Below are 27,510 nucleotides of genomic sequence, written 5' to 3' on the forward strand. Positions count from 1 at the left end.
TGAGACCTGCTTGAACTGACCCTTTAAGCAAAGACAGCGTTAATAAAGAGTGAATAGTACACTGTTAGTGTAGAACGGTGGTACTGATTGGCCAATCAAAGTACCAGGTGCATAATTATTATTTGCTGTATGTGTGACTTTATTGAACGGTGGTTAGTGGCCATGGTATAAATCCAGTACTAGTATACTAGCTCCAGGGTGCGCCTTGAACATATATGTATGTTATGTAATTCTCACTTTGCTAAGCTTCAAAATACTGGAATGCTAAGCTAGGTAATGGCTAATAATTTCCTTAGTTTGTTTATTGGTGTCTGAGGGAGAAACGTGGGTGACTAAGGGCTTTCTGGGGGTAACAGAATTTATCAGAATCAGAAATCAGAAATACATTATGACACTTTGACTGAAGCATGGTTTCATAAAGGAGGCCTCAGGCCCTGTGATTATGTTGTTTTGGGTTATGGGGCATAAGATAGAAGTGTCGCAGAAGTCTCTGTTCTTCTTATACTGATACCTTGGGCCGGAGACAGTCTGTTTTTGTCTCATCTATAGATGAGAGCATTGTGTAGGCTGTGCCCTGTGTACACGCTGCCACATTGCTTCTCTGTCGACAGATTTGTTTGTAATAAATCCAACTGGAGCTCGAGTTATTCTTTATTCAAAGGAGGACATCTCTTCAGTTCAAGTTTTTCTTCAACAAACTGGCGTCACGAACAAGGATTCCAACAAAGACAGACACTGGTTAGGCATATAAGAGATTTCCATTTCTTGCCCTGTGTGCCTCTTGACGAAATTGTAAAGAAACTGTATTTTCTGCATTAGACTATAAGGCATCTGATATCAGAATAAGGTCAAAACAAAATGAAACTATAGATTTGGGACCCAGAAAGTAAAACATAAAATCTAGAATAATGCCAGCCTCATCCTTTAAAGGTGATTGTTTTACATGTATATACATACAGTGCATATACATACAGTGCATATACATACAGTTGAAAGGGGGGCTGCATCAAACAGCTGCATACCAAAACTTGATGTTCTTCCATTTATTTCCTTGTCTTTCCCCCACAGTACTGTACACTCTCTCATGGCTTCCCTATTATGTGTTATGTAATAAAGCTGCTTTGGCAGCCTGTAATATACAACCTTAGAATGCTGTGATCCCTGAAAGCCTCCGAACCAATTTACACCACAGTATTACAGTCACTGTACGGCTGCAGAGATGTACGGCAGCTAAACGTATCCTGGAGGTGAGGTTGTTCTGTCAACTGTTTCCTAGGTCACGAATGGATTTTGAATGTCTACATTTTGACTGTTTTCAGTGCAAAATGTCACAACTAGATTTATATAAATATCTGCAAACTAACACATCAAGTTATTAACCAACAATATGGAGGCTGTGTGTGTGTGTGGAAGTTAAATATATACAGTGGTCAGAATGAATCAGAGTAACAGTAATGACAGAGGCACGGACACGACCGTGGTTAGTGTTTCAGTTTCAGTAAGGTGTGCCAGAAATAAATGTGACTGCAAAGTGTGTGTCCAAAACCTTGAGCGTCCAAAACTGCCTTGAACATCAGTGGGAAACCTCTATCATGTGATACAGATGAGATATGAACAACACTGTCTCCATCTAGTGGCTGTAAGCTTGTACTGCATTCTGAACACAATAACAGACAGGTGTAAAACCCTTCACCTGGGGAGGAAAACAGCTCCATCTAGTGGAGTCTTGTTGTACTGTACTGATTTGCACAGAATATTTCAAAATAAAACAGGAAACAAATATAAACCATGACCTGCTGTATTTAATCTCGTCTATTTTTCCTAACATGTAGAACATGTGTAATATCAATGTGTATGTGATATTACTTGCCACTATTCACCGTTACTTGATGTCAGTTTTGAACATTAAAATGCCTAAACACCGTCAGTTATTTATTACTATTCATGCGGCCTCAGAAATATTTCAACCACACCTACATACTGATCATATTGTAAAACCACAGAGCTGTGACTCTGTCTAAGATTTAAAGGCACAGTGCAGCTGTTGCAGGTAGACAAACCTCTTTTAAGGTAGTGCAGATAAAGCAGGAACTGACATACAAGGTTAGATGGGTTTTTGAAAGGGTTTAATTTTAATCACCAAATACGTTTTCATTAATTACAAACATAATCAGTAGAACTGATAAATATGCCAAACACAGACATACACATATACAGACATATTTCTTTGCTAAATAGAAAGTATACACACACACACACAGCAAAGTGCTACAGTATTCACTTTTACAGGACAGATATAAAATCTATCCTCTCCATGTGCTCTTTGTAGAAAATACATAAAAATCTTTCTGTGTTCTGATAAAAAATGGTTAAAAGCAGTTACTACAATACAATTAATACTATACATCCAACATACATTATGTAATACTAATACATATTTTTGCTGGTGTGTATTACATAGTGTTGTTGTGAGGAGTACTTTGATAAAATACAACTTTCTTTTCTAAATAACGAGCCTGACTCTTCTTGGATATTACATTATACTTTAAAGCTCACCTTAATACATTTAACTTGTTATAGCTGCGATGAAGGCAGCAAAAAAAAGGTTTGCTCAGCTGGTTTTCACTCTGACTGCCCAGCTGTCCACACAGATCATGTGAGGATGGAGGAAGATGCACCGGAGCCACTAGATGACATATTGTAACCATCTGAAAAAACAGCAACAAAACAAATTGATTCAGTCTGTAGCAAAACAATTTGTCAACTGATACTAAAACAAGACTAAGAGTCTGCAGCCATGCTAGCGGCTCTGTGAGGTTAGGTCAGCATGCTAACATGATGTTAACATGCTAATGTTTATGCTACATTCTCGCCATGTTGGCAGAATGGGAAGAACAGGAAAAGCTCTCGTTATTAGACCAGACACCAACAAGGAATTTCTTGAAGTAGTTGTAATAGTGTTAATAATGGATTTTATTTAGATGCAATATCGTAGCCGTTAGCAATTCCCGCTAACTCCGATGCAGAATTACAACTCAGAGGTGGCGTGAAAAGGTTTTTCCAAGTGCAAGTAGAGTCTGGGCGATACGATGTGAACAGTGGCATTAGCTGTTAAGCACAGTCATGATCTTAGTTTAGTGTGCATGCTAACATTTGCGAATTAGCACTAACCATACAGTGGCCTACAGCTGTGGCTTATGTCTACTTTTGCAGATATTTAACTGAAGCATTAGACAAAGTGAAATTTTGACCAGATGGTGGCGCTAGATGAAACACCAGGGGAACATCACTTTACATTACACATCAAGACACTCTGGGGAATATCAATGTCTCTGTCAAAATGTTGTGCCAGTCCATCCAGTAAATGTTGAGATTTTTTACTAGATAAGTAAAAATTTCGACCTGCTTAGTGGCATAGGTAAAAAGTTTAGCCTTTGTTTGTTTGTTTGTTTGTTTGTTTCTTTTCTTAATTGTTGTTGTACCTCTTCCTCTTCTCCAGTTCCGGAAAAAGCCCAATCCACTTGGTAACGAGATTCCAACGCTGGTGCTCTAAAACAAGAATAAAATCATGAATCACCACAATATTTGAATCTGCTAACAAAGAAATGACATGATTAAGAAAACTGTCCTTACCCTTGTCCCAGTTCCTGAACTTTTTGACATTATTGCTATTTCTGACCGCACCTGAAAAGTTAATTCTCAAAAATTAGCACTCTGCTTAAACACTCAAACAAGTTTGTTTCAATGAAAACATATTTTTAAAGGGTCAACAAGTATGATTTTATGTAGCTCAAAGAGGTGAACAGTGTTCTGGATTTCAAAGTCATGACTACCACCAATTTACTTTCATTACAGTAGCTCACTGATGGACGACTAAGGATGGCTAGCGACAAGAGCTAATATGTTAGCTGACAAAACAGTAATACCTTTTCATTTTTAAAAGATTACTCATGTTTGTGAAAGGCAACCACAACTAAAAGGTGTTGTTTGACTTGAGTAGGTGGACTTGTGTAGCAGGATTGTTAGCGGATGTACTAAACGCCCTGTTAATGCATTTAGTGAGCAGTTAGAAGCACTGTGTTGGCTAATCAGTTGTATGCAAGCACACATTTCTGATAGATTACTTTGTAACATGAACACTATAATTCTACTACTTCTAAATGATCAAGACAGAGGATAAAACTTCAAAAACTGACTTTCTGAATCCTATAAAATTGATCATAATCAATTTTTTTTAAATGCAGTGCCCCTTTCAACACTAGCTAACGCTGTAAGAATATTTGTTTGAGATATTGAAGTTGCATAATGTCTCTATATCTCAGTAAATCACAGTGGTTGCTGTAATAATGTTATTTGTTTAATTAGTCACGGTCTCTGGAGATTCATCCTGTCTGCTGCTCAGCAGAAAATTCATATATTACACATTAGCAATACAATATTAGAGAAATAACAAATGTGAATTCTACTTCTGAGTGGATCTTTAATTAAGTGAGCCGTTCATTAAAACGTTGAATATTAAGACATACACACCTTTTTGTCCAACAGCGTTCCAAACACCAATATGAAGAAACCCTTTAAAGACAGACAGACAGAGTAGCATCAGCTCAATGACAAAAGGCAAACTCACTATTCAGAATCCGTAGAATAAATGTAGGTACCACAGTATACAGTAATATATAGATCAGTATCACTAACTACTGTATTTGTACCTGCAGCGAATTGAAGAATGCAAATGAAATATGGATTCCTCTATTGTCCGGGTTGGTAAGTGTTCCGACTCCCAGACTCCAAGTTAATCCAAAGAATGGTGTGAGGACAGCCAAACTCCTAGCAATAACCACAAGAACGTGCCTCTCAGCTGTTTGTGCAGTGTCTGTCACTGCCCTCCTCCTCAGCATTTTGTATATCACCACAAGCAGGATTACAAGGTTTATCACCACTATTAACAGCGCAGGGATCACAAATGCCAGTAGAGCTTTGGACTCATTCCAGTTGAGCCAGCAGATCCCACTTTCTCGGATGTACGCTTGTTTGGGTGCAGTTACAGCTATAGTTATGATTGCGATGATGAGAGGTGCCCCGTAGCCTAGAGAGAATCCAATAGCCAACATAGATTTTTTAGACAAACCCCCGTCGAAGACATTGACTGTGCGGTAGAACAGCAGCAAAGCTGAGGCTAACATCCAGAAGAACAGGGCTAGGTAGAAAAAATGGATAAAAAATGTAGCCGCAGAGCATGCTGGTGCATTTGTCTCGTCTGGATCTGAAATGGCTGCCCCGATAATAAACCAAATGTCTGCAATCAGGAGAGACACAGCGATATTAACAATGGAAACATGACGCAAGTAAGATGTGTTGTTCCTTCTTATTTTTTTCCATATGATAGCTTCAATAATGAGGCATATGACCAAGGAAGCCATGGATATGCCAACTCCAACGTAGGTTATATAATCCAGCGCAATGTCATCTGGACTGTTCGGTGACATTAGGATAGAGAACGAAGTCAGGTGGTTGCAGCTGCAGGTGACGGTTTCATTTACGTTGTATACCAACTTGCAGCCATTGTCGTCCCATCCCCCGAGACCATTGAAGAGGCTGAAGTTCCAGAAAACACACAGAGGGTTCTCCAGAGTATTGTTTATAATATCAAATGTGAACGAAACATTATCGATGGTGCCACCGGACTGAACAAGTACGACTCTCCCATTAATGACATGGATGTTTGAACTTTCTGTTCTTGGTGGAAGTACGTTATCCATTGAGTCAAATGTCATCACAGTGATAGTATTATTTTCTCCATCAGACTTTGGTATGTTTATCTCCACTGAAGACTTAAAGACAGCGTTGAAAGTGTCTGTGAATGTAGTTTTGTTCAAGAGAATAGAAGGTGTGTCAATGTCAAAAGAGCCATTTGTAAGGCGACTCGTAAAATTCTCAAGGGACAGCAATAATGTTGAGCTGACACTGCTTCCTGTTACTGAGATGTTTCTGGTGTCATTGGCGTTTAGAATGTCCCATGATGTCCGATTTGTGGTGAGGATGCCTGCAGTTATAAGGATGTTCTAAATTGAAAGGAAAAAAGATATTAGATCATGTGAAATTGTACTGTGAAAGTGTACAGTATGTTGTGTAGGACGTGTAAACCGCAGCAGACTAATTCACATACCTCCATTGAATTTTTGGGTATTGTGATATTTGATGACCTGTTGGCTACATTGTTGAGTATTTTAACAATGGCGTTAATGTTTGCAGGAGATCCAACCACTTCCGTGCTGAAGTTGACAGTGACAGACGCGAGTTCCTCCAAGAATTCTGGCAAAAAATTGATATTCAAGTTCTGTGAGATTTAAAAGAAAAAAAGCAGTTACATTACACAGTATCTCAAAGTTCAAATAAAAGTGACAATGTGTAGGATTTTTATTCACTTATAGCATCTTTAGAAATGATTCTCATAGCGTTATAGAGTTTTTGTTTGTAAAAAATAAAATCTAACACTGTTATTCTACTACATTCATCTGACAGCATGCGTGTTACTTCAGATTTTACACACAAAAAAACATATATTATATATATACCAACCAATTCATTAATATAGATTAAATAAAAGTAGTTCAAATGAGCTCCACCTTTAAGAGATTTTAATTAAATGTAAGTACACTTTGTTGATAATACTACATTTACCTTTGTAAAATTTTGAATGCAGTATTTGCTTCTGCTTTTATACTCACAGTGTGGTATCACTAATAGTTTTACTGAATTAAGATTGAGTGCTTTTTCTACCACTGCCAAGACCAACATTCTCAATTAGAGAAAGGGTGAAAAAAGACACGATGAAGGCTGGAGCTTGCCAAAGGCCCCCAAATCACTAAATCCACCTGTCTATGCCGTCATTTGGTGTCAGAAACAGCTGGAGAACTAGGTCACCTCAGACTGCTTGAGCAGCTCCTGAACCTGCTGAAGGATGCAGTTGTCTTGTTCGTCTTCCCATTTCTTATTTTCCCCACAAACTGCCGTCTTTTCTCCCACATAGTTCGACCTGCAGGGAGCGGAGGCCTTGTCACCAACACTTCCATTACCAAAGACAGGATCATCGACACAATCGGGTGCTAGAGAGGAAGAAATAGTTTTTTTTATCACAGGAAAAAATACCTTGACCTGAATTGTATAAAATGCTGTAATGTCTGGATCAATACTTACCCTTTCTGGAGAACTCCAGTGTTATTGTTTTGCTAAATTCCGGATAGTTCTTCACTCGACAAATGAAGTCCATTTTCGGCTTCTCACAGGTAGTTGGAAAGTTAATCTGATTTGTGCCTATACAAAAAACAACAACTCACCTTGGACATAGAGTATCAATATTCACTCAGTGAAAATACTATAGATGTATACACATTCTCAAATAGTTGTTTGAGAACTACATTTATATGTAAAACATTTCCCAGTAGCTGATTTGCCTATTTTTGTTTCAGGTTTACCGTCAGGAACAAACGCGACCTCATTGCCGGTGTTGTCAGAGCACTGCAGTTGCACTTGCACTTCCTGTCCATCTTGACATATGATCTTTCGTGTTGGTGTCACTTGGATCAAAGGTGTCTTTTTGTGAAGGAATTCTCCGTTGGATTTCTGTCTGAAAACTGATGTTGAGGTCGAACTGGTGTTTTTCAGCTTACATTCATAAAATCCTGAAATTTAAAGGTGATCATCAATTAACGTCAAATCAATGTGAAGCCAGTGTTGCCAAACGAATACAAAAGTATGTGGGATGACATCAACATTAGGTTATAAGGGGGGCATGAACCTAAATCAGCATTCAGGTTGTGATTTAGTGGGAGCAACATTCTTCTACAACTTCCAAACATGTTGTGCTGTAAGCTTTGAGTTAGGAGACTCAAAAAGACTTGAACAGTATCCTGAAATTAAATTGGTTAATTAAAGTGGAGTGCTTTTGTCTTTGTCTCATCTACCTTTAGGTGTTTTGGGTTTTAACAAACACAAGAGAAGGAGTCTGAATTCGATTAGATGGTTAGGTAACAGCCAACTATTTAGTGAATACTGGGGCGTGTCTTTTGGCTTTTCCCCATCATGCCGAATGGAACGCCGACAGGCTGCATATTGAGGCTTCTGTCGTTAGGAAAATCATTTCTCTGCCTCTTCTGTGATGAATTTCAACCTGTTGAATTTTTTTAACCTTCAACTGTTTCAAGTTAAAAGGTAAAAAAGATGCAAAAACTAATGATTACCACTTTAGATATATGAATAATTTCAGCCTTATACTACACTATAGCTGTGTGGAGTAAAGCCATGTCAACATTTCTTTTTACATTTTTGGTCAAATTACATTACCATGACCAGATACTGTACATTATTTGGCATTGGTGTGCCAGGCTAAACAATGGCGATAGTGTAGGTTTGGTTTTGCATTGTAGACAAATTTTGCCCTCAAGACAATCAGAGTTCTGCATTTGCACAGATCAGAGCACAAGGAGAAAAGTCCTAGACAGCACTTGCACTGTAAATGTGTATGATTTGTAAATGTCTCAGAGACAGAAATAAAAAGAATTTCTTGATTGCACCACACTGGATCTATTTCTTACCATCGTCAGTAATGTAATAAGGTGACACAGTTAACGTTGCTCTTCCGTTCTTTTCTGAAAAGCGGTGTTCATTATCTTCTTTGATTGACTTGTCGTTAAGTTTCCACTCTACAGCATAGTTGGTATTAAAATTGACATCATTTGGTGGAGGACCACATGTCACAGTCACACTTTTCCCCAAAAATACTTCAGTTGGTTCAAACTGTAACGCTGTTGAGCCTTTAAAAAAACAGACAAAGGTCAGACAATTATTATTCAAATTGATCAGATATTCTTGACATGACAAACAATGCTTATGTGAATTTTTTTTTTTAAATCACAGAAAATTTTGTGTCTCTCAAAATATATATAAAAAAGTGTAAAACTGTCTTACTGTCAAACAGTATAGGGTATATTGCTGACAGCTGTGCAGATATCCCTGTTTCTACTGCTTTAATTTCTGTGTCTTGAATAAAGGTTGCGGTTACAGTGTAGTCAACGATAGTGCTTCCGGACCTGTAACACAGAATAGAATCCCAATGAAATTGAAATTGAATCCAATCACAAGCAGTTAAATGTAGTCACCTTATATCTGCTCTGGAAACTTGATGTTAATCACCATTAACCAAAAAGTTCTTAGAAAAACACTGTATGGTTACTTGTTTTGTAACCATACAGTTACAAGAAATCAGGAAGGGGGCAAACACTTTTTCACACCACTGTATATTGCACTTTTCAAAAAAAAAGTTTAGATAAAAAAAGTGCTTTACAAAGACATTAAAACGAGATATTACCCAATAAATAATAACCAAGAAGAAAGAAATAAGTAGAATTGATACAGTAATAATGACAAGCGAGGTATGAATTACTAAAACACAGTAAAAACGGTTCAAGAGGTATCAATTCTGAAAAAGTGCACTTTTAAGAGATTTAAAATGAGATGAGATTGATTATATGAGAATGAGATTTAATGGCTGAAGAAGAACAAAATGAAGACTTTGGAGTGGCCTAGTCAAAGTCCTGACCTGAATTCTATTGAGATGCTGTGGCATGATCTTTAAAAAGGCAGTTCATGCTTGAAAACCCTCCAGTGTGGCTGAATTACAACAATTCTGCAAAGATGAGTGAGCCAAAATTCCTCCACAGCGCTGTAAAAGACTCATTGCGAGTTATCGCAAACACTTGATTGCAGTTGTTGCTGTTAAGGGTGGCCCAACCAGTTATTAGGTTTAGAGGGCAATCGCTTTTTCACACAGGGCCATGTAGGTTTGGATTTTGTTTTTCCTTAATAATAACAACCTTCATTTGAAAACTGCATTTTGTGTTTACTTGTGTTATCTTTGACTAATATTTAAATTGGTTTGATGATCTGAAACATTTAAATGTGACAAACATGCAAAAAAATAAGAAATCAGGAAGGGGGCAAGCACTTTTTCACACCACTGTAAATATAGTTCTTGTTGTTGTTATTATTATTATTATTAATTACCCTAATTTGCACTTCAGCTCAGTCAGTGTTGATGACTTTTGCTGATGCTCAATTTGCTGGGCTTGTTAGGGGATATAAACACTTTGGATTTGAACTTGTCTTGGAGTAAGTAAGTGAACAATACTGGGCCAAACATTTTTAAATGGTGCCCATTGACTGTGGGCATATTTAACTTCTGCTTATAAGGCCACTTCAGGCAAGGTCAGTTCGAGGTGAGCCAAAGTACACAGCAGCTTTTTGTAAACTGTATCAACACTGAGATTAATCCAAAAACAAGAAGAAGAGTCTACAGTCATGCTAGCTCTGTGAGGCTGCACAGTGGTGCTTTGAGCTAAATGCTAACTTTAGCATGGTAACCACATCCATGATGCCAACATGCTCACAATGACAATGCTAACAATTCTTTACCATAATCTTAATTCAGCGTCTTAACATTTGCTAATTAGCACTAAACACAAAGTCCAGCTGAGGCTGATGGGCAGAGCTGCCAAGTTTTGAATTTAGTTTGGAGTGAGATTCGGTATCTGTGAAGTTCGAGTAGGCCCACCCCAGGGGACGGGGGTCATCACTCCTCAATCCCCAGGAATTTTGTTTAAAACGTTCAGCAGCCAATTCACAATTTTTAAGCATTGGGACTCTTAGGAGAATCTGGAGGGTTGGCAAGTAGCTACATCTACAAATATTGTATGAAAAGTAAAAAACATATTATTCAAATTTATCCAGAATAACAAACAAACTAGATTTTATAAAACTAGAAAGCCAGCCTAGAAATAGAAGAGAAGGAAAGAGTTCTTAGCTGAACTAACAGATTTTTCTTATTGATTATGTCAGAGGTGCTTTCACACATTTCAGCTGTTTTCCCGTAGCTATCAGGACTCTGAACTCCTCCCTCTAGCCCCCTCCTCACATACTACTGACATGCATTACCATGCACCTAATATCATACACTGGATGGTTGTATGTACTATGTTTCTGTGATGATATGTTGACTATATTTGTGTGTTGTGTCGTGATAATGTGGATTGTCTGCTGTCCATTAATGTGTTTGTGCTGCAGAGTAGCCTATAACATACTGTACCGAACAAATTCCAGCTCTGTCTGTCTGTCTGTTTGTTTGTCACCTTGGCAGTTAAATTAAGCTATTATCCAATGGTACTGTCTGATAAATACATGAAAGGTGTTTTTTGATTTTGGAGCGTGTGTGTGTGTGTACGCTTTGTCAACTAAAGCCACACAAACTGTGCTTTGGGCTCTGGAAAAAAACCTGAAGTTCAGACTTTTAGCATTTAACATATATTTTTCATGAAGAAATGGCTCTGAGGCTTCCTCTTATTTGGCGTGAGATTTGTGAGATAGTTTTGAGAAAGATGAAAGCGTGTTGGCAACCCTGTATAATGTATAAATAACCAAAATGTAAAATAATGTTATATTAGCTACTAGATTTCAGCATTGAGGTACAATTACATTCATGATTTGCATAGGCATACTAACCTAAAAACCTGTTATTGTGAATCTCGACAAAGTTTCAGAATGGACAGATAGAGCGAGAATGACTTCCGGATGGGAGCCGAAACGTCTTGATTCTGAAACCAGTGTCCAGATGACTACGACTGAAACCTTTTCTACGATAGAACACTCCTGGACGAATGAGGGACTACACCGTCTCTGTAACCATAGTAACTCACTGCCTGTGTGCGCACGGTGCCAGAGGAGAGGGAGACGGTGCGCTGCTGCCAGAGAAGCGGCTGCCTGAGGTTACTCTGAGCAGCAAGCATGGGAGTAAATTACAATATAATAGATTTGTGGATATTTCTTGCTTTCCCCCTGATGGTCTGAATAACTCGCTGCTGCTGCGGTGCTGCTGCTGCTGCTGCTGCGCGGCGCTGCTGCTGCTGCGCGGCGCTGCTGCACTGTGTTGCTCTGTCTTGTCTGCCCATGCGATGTCCTCTTTTCTTGCAGTTATCAATTAGCCTATACATTTGTTTTCGCTGCGTGAGAAAATGGACGTGTGGCGTGAGAGCATGTGAAAAGTGTCAATTGTCTCACATCAATGCGTAAGACTTGGCAGCTCTGTATGATGGCAATGTCATTATTATTTGGTATTAAACCAAAGTACTGGGCAAATTGAAATTTTGACCAGAAGATGGTGCTAGAAAAAAGGTTAATGGATCACCAAGTTTATTACAATTTATCCTGAGGGGAATGAATGTCCGTTCTAAATTTCATGGCAATGCAGTAGTTGTTGAGACATTTCATTCAAAACCAAGCCAACCTCATGGTGGCCTTAATGGAAAAGTCAGGGGGGACACCAAAGTCAATAGGATACATCATGTTGGAACCACAAATGTCTGCACAAACCTTCCTTTGAAATCCATCCAACAGTTGTTGAGATATTTCAACCTGGACCAAAGTGGTGGACCGACCGACTGACCAACATTGCCATCTCTAGAGCCATGTTGGCTAAAAATTATTCTGATTTCCATGGTAGCGACTACACCTTTAAAATATCATACTGAGGTGAAGACATCTTTGCTACCACTCTTATGTAAATATTAAATTTAAATATCAAAATGTAATTACCCTCACACTATGCTAATATAGTATGTTACAAACCTGAAAACAACCAAACCGTCAGTAGAAAAGTATATTTAAGATTTAAGAAGTAAAATCAAAAATATAAAGTTTGACTTACCGTAACTTAATTATCTCTGCTTTTTGTAGATTTGTGATGTGCTGCTTACATTGTTTTTGAATCTGTTTGAAAGAGTGACATGGCCTGCTTGTTATCAGTTCTACAATTACATCAGGATCAAATATCACATAAATTGAACATTGTGTCAACATTGTGACAAAGCTGATTTACACATCAAGACTCACAGCGTCATTAGTGTTTTTGTAAACAGAACTTGTTTGGTCATTGAATGAAGGATTAAAATCTATGTCCATGGCAAACGACAAGTTCCTCACTACAACAGAAACATTTGTTATCGCAAAGAATCAATTTCATGAGATACATAACTTCATTCATACATTCTATATGTATTACCCTCTGTTCTTGGTTGGTGGTTGTTGTTGTTGTTGTTGTTGTTGTTGTTGTTGCTGCTGTTGGTAGTATTGCTCCTCCTGTTGTTGTTATTGGTGTTGTTGTTGTTGTTGTTGTTGTTATTGTTGTTATTATTGGTGTTGTTGTTGGTGTTATTGGTGTTGTTGTTGTTGTTGTTGTTGTTGTTATTGTTATTATTGGTGTTGTTTGGTGTTGTTTGTTATTGGTGTTGTTTTTGTTGTTGGTGTTGTTGGTGTTATTGTTTTTGTTGTCGGCATCCCTGTAAAAAAGAAAAAAACCTGGAACACTTGGCATCAATAAATGTTCTTTTAGGTCAATAAATAATTTTTTTTTCAAACCAGCGTCTTTAACCACCACCAACTCCGTTCACCATTATCCATGCAAAACAAAAGCAAGTTTTTTCTCCATACCAGTAGTTGTGTTTAGACATTGAGTGATATCTGTGGAGCAACATTGGAGATGAAATTATTACACCACGTTTTTCTGCTTAGGAAAACAAAATACTTTGAATTATAATCAACATCATTAATAGACGTGACTCTCGTGTTTTAATTATCTGTTAAACAAACCCAAACCATGTTTACGTCAACACATGTAGGACTGTCAGGCAGATACTTCAGATTTTAATTTGCTACCTTTTTGCCAGTAGCACCACTTTTATTGGAACAGCTACAAAACAGCCATGCTTACTTGTGATTGGTTCACAGAACTCTCCGTCTGAAGGAAGTCCATTTATACACCCGCAGGTTTGGCTGGTGGCATTGCTGCACGCACCGAAGCTGTTGCACTTGTCACATGACCAAGCAAACTTCTCCTCACAGTGACACTGCAGTCCTCCAGTGGAGTTTGGATAGCACGCTTTTAAAGACATTTGAAAAAACTTCAAGCCATAGTATACAAGTCAAACACAACTGGATAAATCAACATTAAGTCAGCCATGCAAATGACATAAGGAGACAAATAAGCAAGAAAAAGTTCTTACCTGTGGTGAAATTTAAGCCTATTACTTGTAAAGACTGAGTGATGGTGTAGGGGAGCTGGATACGTCTCAGAGTTTCCCTGAATCGATTAATGAAATCTGAAGGTACACTGATGACTGGTATGCGCAAGTCAAGGACTATATCAAAGTCCACCGGGTCTGTGGAGGAGAGCAGGAGAAAATCCACGACAGAGTCTGTCACCATCACACACAACAACATTCACAGCACTTCTCACTATGTGCAGCCATCATGACTCATGTTGCTCTAAGTGTTGCCTATTTATCAAACTTTTAGCTGACCCTTTGGCTTGAGCTTTACATGGTGTATGAGCTTAGAGGCAAACTAGTGAAATAGCTGTACTGCGGCGGTAACGGATTCCCCAGACTTCAGCTGATCGGGAACAAGCCTGAGAATCAGTTCCCAACCACATAAAAACAATGCCTCCTCTTCAATTAGAATAAAATGCTTCCTCAATAATAAACAATAGCCTCTTAGATAATAAGGAAACTGAAATATTGTTTGTTTTCTTTACTCCCCTTCAAAGTTTCCCCAAATGAAATGGATAAAAGGAAAGGAAATGTGACAAAACGGACAAACACTGGCTCTAGATAGGGCCGTTTGCGTTTTCACGGCCACCGTAGTTTCTCCAACGTGCTTGGAAGGGGAGGTTGAGGTGGTCAAATGGTTGCAATCTGCTATTTCACCACTAGATGCCACTAAATCCTACACACTGCTCCCTTAAGCCCCAAAGAAAGGCGTCGTCACACCAACTGCACCAAGCTGCTCGCAATTATTATTTGGGAGCCAGTCCCCACACCCTGTGCAACAGGTGATCTGAATAACCCCCCAGTTAACTCCGAGGAATTTCTACATTCAGCCAGAACAAAATGGGAAAAGGGAAATGACAGCAAACACCTCAGAATGGGCGACTGCTACAGCGTGGCTACAACAGATACTCCAAGAGCTATGCAGTTTCCCTGATTTTACAGTGCCAGTGCAAATCATCACAAACACACACAGACCTTTATTCTCTACATTTCATGTGTCATACCGTTTGGTGGCGTAGGTGATGGCGGCGCTGTAAAAATAAAAAAAAATAGCAACAAAAATCAGCAGCACTGTTAGTATTATAATACTTTTTGTATTTTAAATGTCTATATATAATATATATAATGTCATATGTTAATAATATTTTCTACAACAACTAAAGAATCTATTCTTCTTTATCCATGCAAAACAAAAGCAAGTTTTTTCTCCATACCAGTAGTTGTGTTTAGACATTGAGTGATATCTGTGGAGCAACATTGGAGATGAAATTATTACACCACGTTTTTCTGCTTAGGAAAACAAAATACTTTGAATTATAATCAATATCATTAATAGACGTGACTCTCTGTTTAACAGATAATTAAAACAAACCCAAACCATGTTTACGTCAACACATGTAGGACTGTCAGGCAGATACTTCAGATTTTAATTTGCTACCTTTTTGCCAATAGCACCACTTTTATTGGAACAGCTACAAAACAGCCATGCTTACTTGTGATTGGTTCACAGAACTCTCCATCTGAAGGAAGTCCATTTATACACCCGCAGGTTTGGCCGGTGGCATTGCTGCACGCACCGAAGCTGTTGCACTTGTCACATGACCAAGCAAACTTCTCCTCACAGTGACACTGCAGTCCTCCAGTGGAGTTTGGATAGCACGCTTTTAAAGACATTTGAAAAACTTCAAGCCATAGTATACAAGTCAAACACTACTGGATAAATCAACATTAAATCAGCCATACAAATGACATAAGGAGACAAATAAGCAAGAAAAAGTTCTTACCTGTGGTGAAATTTAAGCCTATTACTTGTAAAGACTGAGTGATGGTGTAGGGGAGCTGGATACGTCTCAGAGTTTCCTGAATCGATTAATGAAATCTGAAGGTACACTGATGACTGGTATGCGCAAGTCAAGGACTATATCAAAGTCCACCGGGTCTGTGGAGGAGAGCAGGAGAAAATCCACGACAGAGTCTGTCACCATCACACACAACAACATTCACAGCACTTCTCACTATGTGCAGCCATCATGACTCATGTTGCTCTAAGTGTTGCCTATTTATCAAACTTTTAGCTGACCCTTTGGCTTGAGCTTTACATGGTGTATGAGCTTAGAGGCAAACTAGTGAAATAGCTGTACTGCGGTAATGGATTCCCCAGACTTCAGCTGATCGGGAACAAGCCTGAGAATCAGTTCCCAACCACATAAAAACAATGCCTCCTCTTCAATTAGAATAAAATGCTTCCTCAATAATAAACAATAGCCTCTTTGATAATAAGGAAACTGAAATATTGTTTGTTTTCTTTACTCCCCTTCAAAGTTTCCCCAAATGAAATAGATAAAAGGAAATGTGTATAAAGGAGATTTCATGAAAATAAACCAAACACTGGCTCTAGATAGGGCCTTTTGCGTTTTTAGGGCCGTTTGCGTTTTTCACGGCCACCGTAGTTTCTCCAACGTGCTTGGAAGGGGAGGTTGAGGTGGTCAAATGGTTGCAATCTGCTATTTCACCACTAGATGCCACTAAATCCTACACACTGCTCCCTTAAGCCCCAAAGAAAGGGCGTCGTCACACCAACTGCACCAAGCTGCTCGCAATTATTATTTGGGAGCCAGTCCCCACACCCTGTGCAACAGGTGATCTGAATAACCCCCCAGTTAACTCCGAGGAATTTCTACATTCAGCCAGAACAAAATGGGAAAAGGGAAATGACAGCAAACACCTCAGAATGGGCGACTGCTACAGCGTGGCTACAACAGATACTCCAAGAGCTATGCAGTTTCCCTGATTTTACAGTGCCAGTGCAAATCATCACAAACACACACAGACCTTTATTCTCTACATTTCATGTGTCATACCGTTTGGTGGCGTAGGTGATGGCGGCGCTGTAAAAATAAAAAAAAATAGCAACAAAAATCAGCAGCACTGTTAGTATTATAATACTTTTTGTATTTTAAATGTCTATATATAATATATATAATGTCATATGTTAATAATATTTTCTACAACAACTAAAGAATCTATTCTTCTTTATCCATGCAAAACAAAAGCAAGTTTTTTCTCCATACCAGTAGTTGTGTTTAGACATTGAGTGATATCTGTGGAGCAACATTGGAGATGAAATTATTACACCACGTTTTTCTGCTTAGGAAAACAAAATACTTTGAATTATAATCAATATCATTAATAGACGTGACTCTCTGTTTAACAGATAATTAAAACACAACCCAAACCATGTTTACGTCAACACATGTAGGACTGTCAGGCAGATACTTCAGATTTTAATTTGCTACCTTTTTGCCAATAGCACCACTTTTATTGGAACAGCTACAAAACAGCCATGCTTACTTGTGATTGGTTCACAGAACTCTCCATCTGAAGGAAGTCCATTTATACACCCGCAGGTTTGGCTGGTGGCATTGCTGCACGCACCGAAGCTGTTGCACTTGTCACATGACCAAGCAAACTTCTCCTCACAGTGACACTGCAGTCCTCCAGTGGAGTTTGGATAGCACGCTTTTAAAGACATTTGAAAAACTTCAAGCCATAGTATACAAGTCAAACACTACTGGATAAATCAACATTAAATCAGCCATACAAATGACATAAGGAGACAAATAAGCAAGAAAAAGTTCTTACCTGTGGTGAAATTTAAGCCTATTACTTGTAAAGACTGAGTGATGGTGTAGGGGAGCTGGATACGTCTCAGAGTTTCCCTGAATCGATTAATGAAATCTGAAGGTACACTGATGACTGGTATGCGCAAGTCAAGGACTATATCAAAGTCCACCGGGTCTGTGGAGGAGAGCAGGAGAAAATCCACGACAGAGTCTGTCACCATCACACACAACAACATTCACAGCACTTCTCACTATGTGCAGCCATCATGACTCATGTTGCTCTAAGTGTTGCCTATTTATCAAACTTTTTAGCTGACCCTTTGGCTTGAGCTTTACATGGTGTATGAGCTTAGAGGCAAACTAGTGAAATAGCTGTACTGCGGCGGTACGGATTCCCCAGACTTCAGCTGATCGGGAACAAGCCTGAGAATCAGTTCCCAACCACATAAAAACAATGCCTCCTCTTCAATTAGAATAAAATGCTTCCTCAATAATAAACAATAGCCTCTTAGATAATAAGGAAACTGAAATATTGTTTGTTTTCTTTACTCCTTCAAAGTTTCCCCAAATGAAATGGATAAAAGGAAATGTGACAAAACGGACAAACACTGGCTCTAGATAGGGCCGTTTTAGGGCGTTTGCGTTTCACGGCCACCGTAGTTTCTCCAACGTGCTTGGAAGGGGAGGTTGAGGTGGTCAAATGGTTGCAATCTGCTATTTCACCACTAGATGCCACTAAATCCTACACACTGCTCCCTTAAGCCCCAAAGAAAGGGCGTCGTCACACCAACTGCACCAAGCTGCTCGCAATTATTATTTGGGAGCCAGTCCCCACACCCTGTGCAACAGGTGATCTGAATAACCCCCCAGTTAACTCCGAGGAATTTCTACATTCAGCCAGAACAAAATGGGAAAAGGGAAATGACAGCAAACACCTCAGAATGGGCGACTGCTACAGCGTGGCTACAACAGATACTCCAAGAGCTATGCAGTTTCCCTGATTTTACAGTGCCAGTGCAAATCATCACAAACACACACAGACCTTCATTCTCTACATTTCATGTGTCATACCGTTTGGTGGCGTAGGTGATGGCGGCGCTGTAAAAATAAAAAAAAATAGCAACAAAAATCAGCAGCACTGTTAGTATTATAATACTTTTTGTATTTTGTCATATGTTAATAATATTTTCTACAACAACTAAAGAATCTATTCTTCTTTATCCATGCAAAACAAAAGCAAGTTTTTTCTCCATACCAGTAGTTGTGTTTAGACATTGAGTGATATCTGTGGAGCAACATTGGAGATGAAATTATTACACCACGTTTTTCTGCTTAGGAAAACAAAATACTTTGAATTATAATCAACATCATTAATAGACGTGACTCTCTGTTTAACAGATAATTTAAACACAACCCAAACCATGTTTACGTCAACACATGTAGGACTGTCAGGCAGATACTTCAGATTTTAATTTGCTACCTTTTTGCCAATAGCACCACTTTTATTGGAACAGCTACAAAACAGCCATGCTTACTTGTGATTGGTTCACAGAACTCTCCATCTGAAGGAAGTCCATTTATACACCCGCAGGTTTGGCTGGTGGCATTGCTGCACGCACCGAAGCTGTTGCACTTGTCACATGACCAAGCAAACTTCTCCTCACAGTGACACTGCAGTCCTCCAGTGGAGTTTGGATAGCACGCTTTTAAAGACATTTGAAAAACTTCAAGCCATAGTATACAAGTCAAACACTACTGGATAAATCAACATTAAATCAGCCATACAAATGACATAAGGAGACAAATAAGCAAGAAAAAGTTCTTACCTGTGGTGAAATTTAAGCCTATTACTTGTAAAGACTGAGTGATGGTGTAGGGGAGCTGGATACGTCTCAGAGTTTCCCTGAATCGATTAATGAAATCTGAAGGTACACTGATGACTGGTATGCGCAAGTCAAGGACTATATCAAAGTCCACCGGGTCTGTGGAGGAGAGCAGGAGAAAATCCACGACAGAGTCTGTCACCATCACACACAACAACATTCACAGCACTTCTCACTATGTGCAGCCATCATGACTCATGTTGCTCTAAGTGTTGCCTATTTATCAAACTTTTTAGCTGACCCTTTGGCTTGAGCTTTACATGGTGTATGAGCTTAGAGGCAAACTAGTGAAATAGCTGTACTGCGTGCGTGTAATGGATTCCCCAGACTTCAGCTGATCGGGAACAAGCCTGAGAATCAGTTCCCAACCACATAAAAACAATGCCTCCTCTTCAATTAGAATAAAATGCTTCCTCAATAATAAACAATAGCCTCTTAGATAATAAGGAAACTGAAATATTGTTTGTTTTCTTTACTCCCCTTCAAAGTTTCCCCAAATGAAATGGATAAAAGGAAATGTGACAAAACGGACAAACACTGGCTCTAGATAGGGCCGCTTTTGCGTTTTTTTCACGGCCACCGTAGTTTCTCCAACGTGCTTGGAAGGGGAGGTTGAGGTGGTCAAATGGTTGCAATCTGCTATTTCACCACTAGATGCCACTAAATCCTACACACTGCTCCCTTAAGCCCCAAAGAAAGGGCGCGTCACACCAACTGCACCAAGCTGCTCGCAATTATTATTTGGGAGCCAGTCCCCACACCCTGTGCAACAGGTGATCTGAATAACCCCCAGTTAACTCCGAGGAATTTCTACATTCAGCCAGAACAAAATGGGAAAAGGGAAATGACAGCAAACACCTCAGAATGGGCGACTGCTACAGCGTGGCTACAACAGATACTCCAAGAGCTATGCAGTTTCCCTGATTTTACAGTGCCAGTGCAAATCATCACAAACACACACAGACCTTTATTCTCTACATTTCATGTGTCATACCGTTTGGTGGCGAGGTGATGGCGGCGCTGTAAAAATAAAAAAATAGCAACAAAAATCAGCAGCACTGTTAGTATTATAATACTTTTTGTATTTTAAATGTCTATATATAATATATATAATGTCATATGTTAATAATATTTTCTACAACAACTAAAGAATCTATTCTTCTTTATCCATGCAAAACAAAAGCAAGTTTTTTCTCCATACCAGTAGTTGTGTTTAGACATTGAGTGATATCTGTGGAGCAACATTGGAGATGAAATTATTACACCACGTTTTTCTGCTTAGGAAAACAAAATACTTTGAATTATAATCAATATCATTAATAGACGTGACTCTCTGTTTAACAGATAATTAAAACACAACCCAAACCATGTTTACGTCAACACATGTAGGACTGTCAGGCAGATACTTCAGATTTTAATTTGCTACCTTTTTGCCAATAGCACCACTTTTATTGGAACAGCTACAAAACAGCCATGCTTACTTGTGATTGGTTCACAGAACTCTCCATCTGAAGGAAGTCCATTTATACACCCGCAGGTTTGGCTGGTGGCATTGCTGCACGCACCGAAGCTGTTGCACTTGTCACATGACCAAGCAAACTTCTCCTCACAGTGACACTGCAGTCCTCCAGTGGAGTTTGGATAGCACGCTTTTAAAGACATTTGAAAAAACTTCAAGCCATAGTATACAAGTCAAACACTACTGGATAAATCAACATTAAATCAGCCATACAAATGACATAAGGAGACAAATAAGCAAGAAAAAGTTCTTACCTGTGGTGAAATTTAAGCCTATTACTTGTAAAGACTGAGTGATGGTGTAGGGGAGCTGGATACGTCTCAGAGTTTCCCTGAATCGATTAATGAAATCTGAAGGTACACTGATGACTGGTATGCGCAAGTCAAGGACTATATCAAAGTCCACCGGGTCTGTGGAGGAGAGCAGGAGAAAATCCACGACAGAGTCTGTCACCATCACACACAACAACATTCACAGCACTTCTCACTATGTGCAGCCATCATGACTCATGTTGCTCTAAGTGTTGCCTATTTATCAAACTTTTTAGCTGACCCTTTGGCTTGAGCTTTACATGGTGTATGAGCTTAGAGGCAAACTAGTGAAATAGCTGTACTGCGGCGGTACGGATTCCCCAGACTTCAGCTGATCGGGAACAAGCCTGAGAATCAGTTCCCAACCACATAAAAACAATGCCTCCTCTTCAATTAGAATAAAATGCTTCCTCAATAATAAACAATAGCCTCTTAGATAATAAGGAAACTGAAATATTGTTTGTTTTCTTTACTCCCCTTCAAAGTTTCCCCAAATGAAATGGATAAAAGGAAATGTGTATAAAGGAGATTTCATGAAAATAAACCAAACACTGGCTCTAGATAGGGCCTTTTTGCGTTTTAGGGCCGTTTATGTTTTTCACGGCCACCGTAGTTTCTCCAACGTGCTTGGAAGGGGAGGTTGAGGTGGTCAAATGGTTGCAATCTGCTATTTCACCACTAGATGCCACTAAATCCTACACACTGCTCCCTTAAGCCCCAAAGAAAGGGCGTCGTCACACCAACTGCACCAAGCTGCTCGCAATTATTATTTGGGAGCCAGTCCCCACACCCTGTGCAACAGGTGATCTGAATAACCCCCCAGTTAACTCCGAGGAATTTCTACATTCAGCCAGAACAAAATGGGAAAAGGGAAATGACAGCAAACACCTCAGAATGGGCGACTGCTACAGCGTGGCTACAACAGATACTCCAAGAGCTATGCAGTTTCCCTGATTTTACAGTGCCAGTGCAAATCATCACAAACACACACAGACCTTTATTCTCTACATTTCATGTGTCATACCGTTTGGTGGCGTAGGTGATGGCGGCGCTGTAAAAATAAAAAAAAATAGCAACAAAAATCAGCAGCACTGTTAGTATTATAATACTTTTTGTATTTTAAATGTCTATATATAATATATATAATGTCATATGTTAATAATATTTTCTACAACAACTAAAGAATCTATTCTTCTTTATCCATGCAAAACAAAAGCAAGTTTTTTCTCCATACCAGTAGTTGTGTTTAGACATTGAGTGATATCTGTGGAGCAACATTGGAGATGAAATTATTACACCACGTTTTTCTGCTTAGGAAAACAAAATACTTTGAATTATAATCAATATCATTAATAGACGTGACTCTCTGTTTAACAGATAATTAAAACACAACCCAAACCATGTTTACGTCAACACATGTAGGACTGTCAGGCAGATACTTCAGATTTTAATTTGCTACCTTTTTGCCAATAGCACCACTTTTATTGGAACAGCTACAAAACAGCCATGCTTACTTGTGATTGGTTCACAGAACTCTCCATCTGAAGGAAGTCCATTTATACACCCGCAGGTTTGGCTGGTGGCATTGCTGCACGCACCGAAGCTGTTGCACTTGTCACATGACCAAGCAAACTTCTCCTCACAGTGACACTGCAGTCCTCCAGTGGAGTTTGGATAGCACGCTTTTAAAGACATTTGAAAAACTTCAAGCCATAGTATACAAGTCAAACACTACTGGATAAATCAACATTAAATCAGCCATACAAATGACATAAGGAGACAAATAAGCAAGAAAAAGTTCTTACCTGTGGTGAAATTTAAGCCTATTACTTGTAAAGACTGAGTGATGGTGTAGGGGAGCTGGATACGTCTCAGAGTTTCCCTGAATCGATTAATGAAATCTGAAGGTACACTGATGACTGGTATGCGCAAGTCAAGGACTATATCAAAGTCCACCGGGTCTGTGGAGGAGAGCAGGAGAAAATCCACGACAGAGTCTGTCACCATCACACACAACAACATTCACAGCACTTCTCACTATGTGCAGCCATCATGACTCATGTTGCTCTAAGTGTTGCCTATTTATCAAACTTTTTAGCTGACCCTTTGGCTTGAGCTTTACATGGTGTATGAGCTTAGAGGCAAACTAGTGAAATAGCTGTACTGCGGCGGTACGGATTCCCCAGACTTCAGCTGATCGGGAACAAGCCTGAGAATCAGTTCCCAACCACATAAAAACAATGCCTCCTCTTCAATTAGAATAAAATGCTTCCTCAATAATAAACAATAGCCTCTTAGATAATAAGGAAACTGAAATATTGTTTGTTTTCTTTACTCCCCTTCAAAGTTTCCCCAAATGAAATGGATAAAAGGAAATGTGACAAAACGGACAAACACTGGCTCTAGATAGGGCCGTTTGCGTTTTTCACGGCCACCGTAGTTTCTCCAACGTGCTTGGAAGGGGAGGTTGAGGTGGTCAAATGGTTGCAATCTGCTATTTCACCACTAGATGCCACTAAATCCTACACACTGCTCCCTTAAGCCCCAAAGAAAGGGCGTCGTCACACCAACTGCACCAAGCTGCTCGCAATTATTATTTGGGAGCCAGTCCCCACACCCTGTGCAACAGGTGATCTGAATAACCCCCCAGTTAACTCCGAGGAATTTCTACATTCAGCCAGAACAAAATGGGAAAAGGGAAATGACAGCAAACACCTCAGAATGGGCGACTGCTACAGCGTGGCTACAACAGATACTCCAAGAGCTATGCAGTTTCCCTGATTTTACAGTGCCAGTGCAAATCATCACAAACACACACAGACCTTTATTCTCTACATTTCATGTGTCATACCGTTTGGTGGCGTAGGTGATGGCGGCGCTGTAAAAATAAAAAAAAATAGCAACAAAAATCAGCAGCACTGTTAGTATTATAATACTTTTTGTATTTTAAATGTCTATATATAATATATATAATGTCATATGTTAATAATATTTTCTACAACAACTAAAGAATCTATTCTTCTTTATCCATGCAAAACAAAAGCAAGTTTTTCTCCATACCAGTAGTTGTGTTTAGACATTGAATGATATCTGTGGAGCAACATTGGAGATGAAATTATTACACCACGTTTTTCTGCTTAGGAAAACAAAATACTTTGAATTATAATCAATATCATTAATAGACGTGACTCTCTGTTTAACAGATAATTAAAACACAACCCAAACCATGTTTACGTCAACACATGTAGGACTGTCAGGCAGATACTTCAGATATTAATTTGCTACCTTTTTGCCAATAGCACCACTTTTATTGGAACAGCTACAAAACAGCCATGCTTACTTGTGATTGGTTCACAGAACTCTCCATCTGAAGGAAGTCCATTTATACACCCGCAGGTTTGGCCGGTGGCATTGCTGCACGCACCGAAGCTGTTGCACTTGTCACATGACCAAGCAAACTTCTCCTCACAGTGACACTGCAGTCCTCCAGTGGAGTTTGGATAGCACGCTTTTAAAGACATTTGAAAAACTTCAAGCCATAGTATACAAGTCAAACACTACTGGATAAATCAACATTAAATCAGCCATACAAATGACATAAGGAGACAAATAAGCAAGAAAAAGTTCTTACCTGTGGTGAAATTTAAGCCTATTACTTGTAAAGACTGAGTGATGGTGTAGGGGAGCTGGATACGTCTCAGAGTTTCCCTGAATCGATTAATGAAATCTGAAGGTACACTGATGACTGGTATGCGCAAGTCAAGGACTATATCAAAGTCCACCGGGTCTGTGGAGGAGAGCAGGAGAAAATCCACGACAGAGTCTGTCACCATCACACACAACAACATTCACAGCACTTCTCACTATGTGCAGCCATCATGACTCATGTTGCTCTAAGTGTTGCCTATTTATCAAACTTTTTAGCTGACCCTTTGGCTTGAGCTTTACATGGTGTATGAGCTTAGAGGCAAACTAGTGAAATAGCTGTACTGCGGCGTGCACGGATTCCCCAGACTTCAGCTGATCGGGAACAAGCCTGAGAATCAGTTCCCAACCACATAAAAACAATGCCTCCTCTTCAATTAGAATAAAATGCTTCCTCAATAATAAACAATAGCCTCTTAGATAATAAGGAAACTGAAATATTGTTTGTTTTCTTTACTCCCCTTCAAAGTTTCCCCAAATGAAATGGATAAAAGGAAATGTGACAAAACGGACAAACACTGGCTCTAGATAGGGCCGTTTGCGTTTTTCACGGCCACCGTAGTTTCTCCAACGTGCTTGGAAGGGGAGGTTGAGGTGGTCAAATGGTTGCAATCTGCTATTTCACCACTAGATGCCACTAAATCCTACACACTGCTCCCTTAAGCCCCAAAGAAAGGGCGTCGTCACACCAACTGCACCAAGCTGCTCGCAATTATTATTTAGGAGCCAGTCCCCACACCCTGTGCAACAGGTGATCTCATGTGTCATACCGTTTGGTGGCGCAGGTGATGGTAGAAGTGGTGGTGGCGCTGTAAAAATAAAAAAATAGCAACAAAAATCAGCAGCACTTTTAGTATTATAATACTTTTTGTATTTTAAATGTCTATATATAATATATATAATGTCATATGTTAATAATATTTTCTACAACAACTAAAGAATCTACTATCTTCTTTATCCATGCAAAACAAAAGCAAGTTTTTCTCATACCAAGAGAAAGCTTTGAGGACATGAAGCAGAACAGGAAATGTACTTCAGTGGAGGAAGAAGTACTCAGATCTTTTACTAAAGTAAAAGTAGCAATGCCACCAAATTCTCTGCTACAGCAATATGTACTTAAGATATAAAAGTAGGCCTACTCACTATGCAGCAAAAATGGGCTCAGTCAGTGTTAGACAATATTATACTATTGGATTATTATTATTGATTGTAATTTTAGTAATTTTATATACTGTTGGATGGTTAAATGTAATGGTTGCTGTATAACAATGCATTGTATTTTACATGTTCATTCTAGTTATTTTAAAAAATCTTCATCTACAAAGTAACCACACTAAATGTAGTGGAGTAAAGTACAATCACCTCAAATGTGTACTCAAGTACAGTACTTGAGTAAATGTACTTAGTTACTTTCCACCACTGATGTACTACTCAATAATGTTTCACTGATGAACACAGAATCAAACACGTAGTTTAGATGATACACACGTCGGAGTGTGAGGACATGTACTGACTGAGCAATCGTCTCATGTGGTGGTGCTGGGCCTACAGTACCTGGTCCACTGGTGTTCAGCTGGCAGAACTGGCCATCAGCTGGAAGGGCATTAATGCATCCACATGTGTCACCAATGATGGCATCACAGGCTCCATGGTCAATGCAGCTGTTATATGACCAAGCAAAGCTCTGCTCACATCTGCACTGGTATCCAGTCATATTTGATGAACACACTATGTGAAGAAGCAGAACAACACAACAACAAGGTTTAATGACATGTTTACTGGCAGACCTTGGCAAACAGTGGAGCAACAAAATGAAACTACATTCTTGTACCTGTTGTGGCGATAATGCTGGTAATTTCAACAGTGCCGTTGATGAGCAAAGGACTGAATGTGTTCAACAGCGTTCGGAGACGCTCCAGGTCGGAGATACTTATATCAGCTTGGAGTACATAATCAGAGGAATTTAAGGTAGCTGGGAAGACATGAAACAGACATAATCAGATATTGTATGCTTGGTGAAGTGACAGTCCATACTTCAGTGACAAGAGAAGGTTCAGTAGTCTACAGTCAATATGTTTTGCTCTAATGAGCACACAGACATGTAAATAGTTAACAGTATCACTGATACAGTTGATACATTTTGTTAATATTATCAAAATGTGACTCACTCGCTCTTTTCTCTCTGGCATGAATGTGTGATGCGTTTGTACCCATCAATTCCTGGAAAAAAATCAATTTCCATCTGATTAGTTCACTTGTACAGTTTGTCTACACAAAACAATAACTGTAACTAAATACTAATTATACACAAAACTA

At 39.1% G+C, this 27,510-nt stretch overlaps 2 protein-coding genes across 2 annotated transcripts in view; both read right to left on the minus strand.

The window, feature by feature from the left end:
* Nucleotides 1–2,109: 2,109 nt before the first annotated feature.
* The window catches only part of LOC122863555, a 28,303-nt gene continuing 2,902 nt past the window's right edge, over nucleotides 2,110–27,510 (minus strand). Inside the window, exons 4-37 of the mRNA XM_044170132.1 lie at nucleotides 27,363–27,414; nucleotides 27,026–27,166; nucleotides 26,749–26,922; nucleotides 25,965–26,003; nucleotides 25,121–25,276; nucleotides 24,830–24,997; nucleotides 24,550–24,579; nucleotides 24,341–24,367; nucleotides 23,295–23,450; nucleotides 23,004–23,171; nucleotides 22,724–22,753; nucleotides 22,514–22,540; nucleotides 21,433–21,588; nucleotides 21,141–21,308; nucleotides 20,861–20,890; nucleotides 20,654–20,679; nucleotides 19,901–19,913; nucleotides 19,603–19,758; nucleotides 17,796–17,951; nucleotides 14,144–14,264; nucleotides 13,109–13,185; nucleotides 12,940–13,028; nucleotides 12,755–12,816; nucleotides 8,968–9,089; nucleotides 8,595–8,813; nucleotides 7,476–7,682; nucleotides 7,198–7,314; nucleotides 6,925–7,106; nucleotides 6,167–6,337; nucleotides 4,710–6,062; nucleotides 4,531–4,572; nucleotides 3,634–3,684; nucleotides 3,483–3,549; nucleotides 2,110–2,708 (exon numbers count right to left, since the gene is read on the minus strand). Coding sequence (XP_044026067.1) covers nucleotides 2,653–2,708; nucleotides 3,483–3,549; nucleotides 3,634–3,684; nucleotides 4,531–4,572; nucleotides 4,710–6,062; nucleotides 6,167–6,337; nucleotides 6,925–7,106; nucleotides 7,198–7,314; nucleotides 7,476–7,682; nucleotides 8,595–8,813; nucleotides 8,968–9,089; nucleotides 12,755–12,816; nucleotides 12,940–13,028; nucleotides 13,109–13,185; nucleotides 14,144–14,264; nucleotides 17,796–17,951; nucleotides 19,603–19,758; nucleotides 19,901–19,913; nucleotides 20,654–20,679; nucleotides 20,861–20,890; nucleotides 21,141–21,308; nucleotides 21,433–21,588; nucleotides 22,514–22,540; nucleotides 22,724–22,753; nucleotides 23,004–23,171; nucleotides 23,295–23,450; nucleotides 24,341–24,367; nucleotides 24,550–24,579; nucleotides 24,830–24,997; nucleotides 25,121–25,276; nucleotides 25,965–26,003; nucleotides 26,749–26,922; nucleotides 27,026–27,166; nucleotides 27,363–27,414 — 4,809 coding nt within the window. The 3' untranslated portion in view covers nucleotides 2,110–2,652. The remainder of the gene's footprint in view (nucleotides 2,709–3,482; nucleotides 3,550–3,633; nucleotides 3,685–4,530; nucleotides 4,573–4,709; nucleotides 6,063–6,166; nucleotides 6,338–6,924; nucleotides 7,107–7,197; nucleotides 7,315–7,475; nucleotides 7,683–8,594; nucleotides 8,814–8,967; nucleotides 9,090–12,754; nucleotides 12,817–12,939; nucleotides 13,029–13,108; nucleotides 13,186–14,143; nucleotides 14,265–17,795; nucleotides 17,952–19,602; nucleotides 19,759–19,900; nucleotides 19,914–20,653; nucleotides 20,680–20,860; nucleotides 20,891–21,140; nucleotides 21,309–21,432; nucleotides 21,589–22,513; nucleotides 22,541–22,723; nucleotides 22,754–23,003; nucleotides 23,172–23,294; nucleotides 23,451–24,340; nucleotides 24,368–24,549; nucleotides 24,580–24,829; nucleotides 24,998–25,120; nucleotides 25,277–25,964; nucleotides 26,004–26,748; nucleotides 26,923–27,025; nucleotides 27,167–27,362; nucleotides 27,415–27,510) is intronic.
* LOC122863364 (adhesion G protein-coupled receptor F5-like) lies at nucleotides 13,302–14,392 on the minus strand. Its single transcript, XM_044169785.1, has 3 exons — nucleotides 14,109–14,392; nucleotides 13,817–13,984; nucleotides 13,302–13,566 (listed from the first exon to the last, which is right to left on the minus strand). The coding sequence occupies exons 1-3, from the start codon at nucleotides 14,323–14,325 to the stop codon at nucleotides 13,499–13,501; spliced, it is 453 nt and encodes a 150-aa protein (XP_044025720.1). The 5' UTR covers nucleotides 14,326–14,392; the 3' UTR covers nucleotides 13,302–13,498.

This window comes from Siniperca chuatsi, linkage group LG16, assembly GCF_020085105.1.
Source record: "Siniperca chuatsi isolate FFG_IHB_CAS linkage group LG16, ASM2008510v1, whole genome shotgun sequence".
Lineage (NCBI taxonomy): Eukaryota > Metazoa > Chordata > Actinopteri > Centrarchiformes > Sinipercidae > Siniperca > Siniperca chuatsi.

What these genes read in the sequence shown, in the direction of transcription:
- LOC122863364 (XM_044169785.1), bottom strand. Translation starts at nt 14,325, where the DNA reads ATGTTGTTGTGTGTGATGGTGACAGACTCTGTCGTGGATTTTCTCCTG. An exon ending in AGGCTTAAATTTCACCACAG is followed by an intron (nt 13,985 to 14,108) that starts GTAAGAACTTTT and finishes TGTCTTTAAAAG; the next exon opens with CGTGCTATCCAAACTCCACT. An exon ending in GTTCTGTGAACCAATCACAA is followed by an intron (nt 13,567 to 13,816) that starts GTAAGCATGGCT and finishes GTTGCTCCACAG; the next exon opens with ATATCACTCAATGTCTAAAC.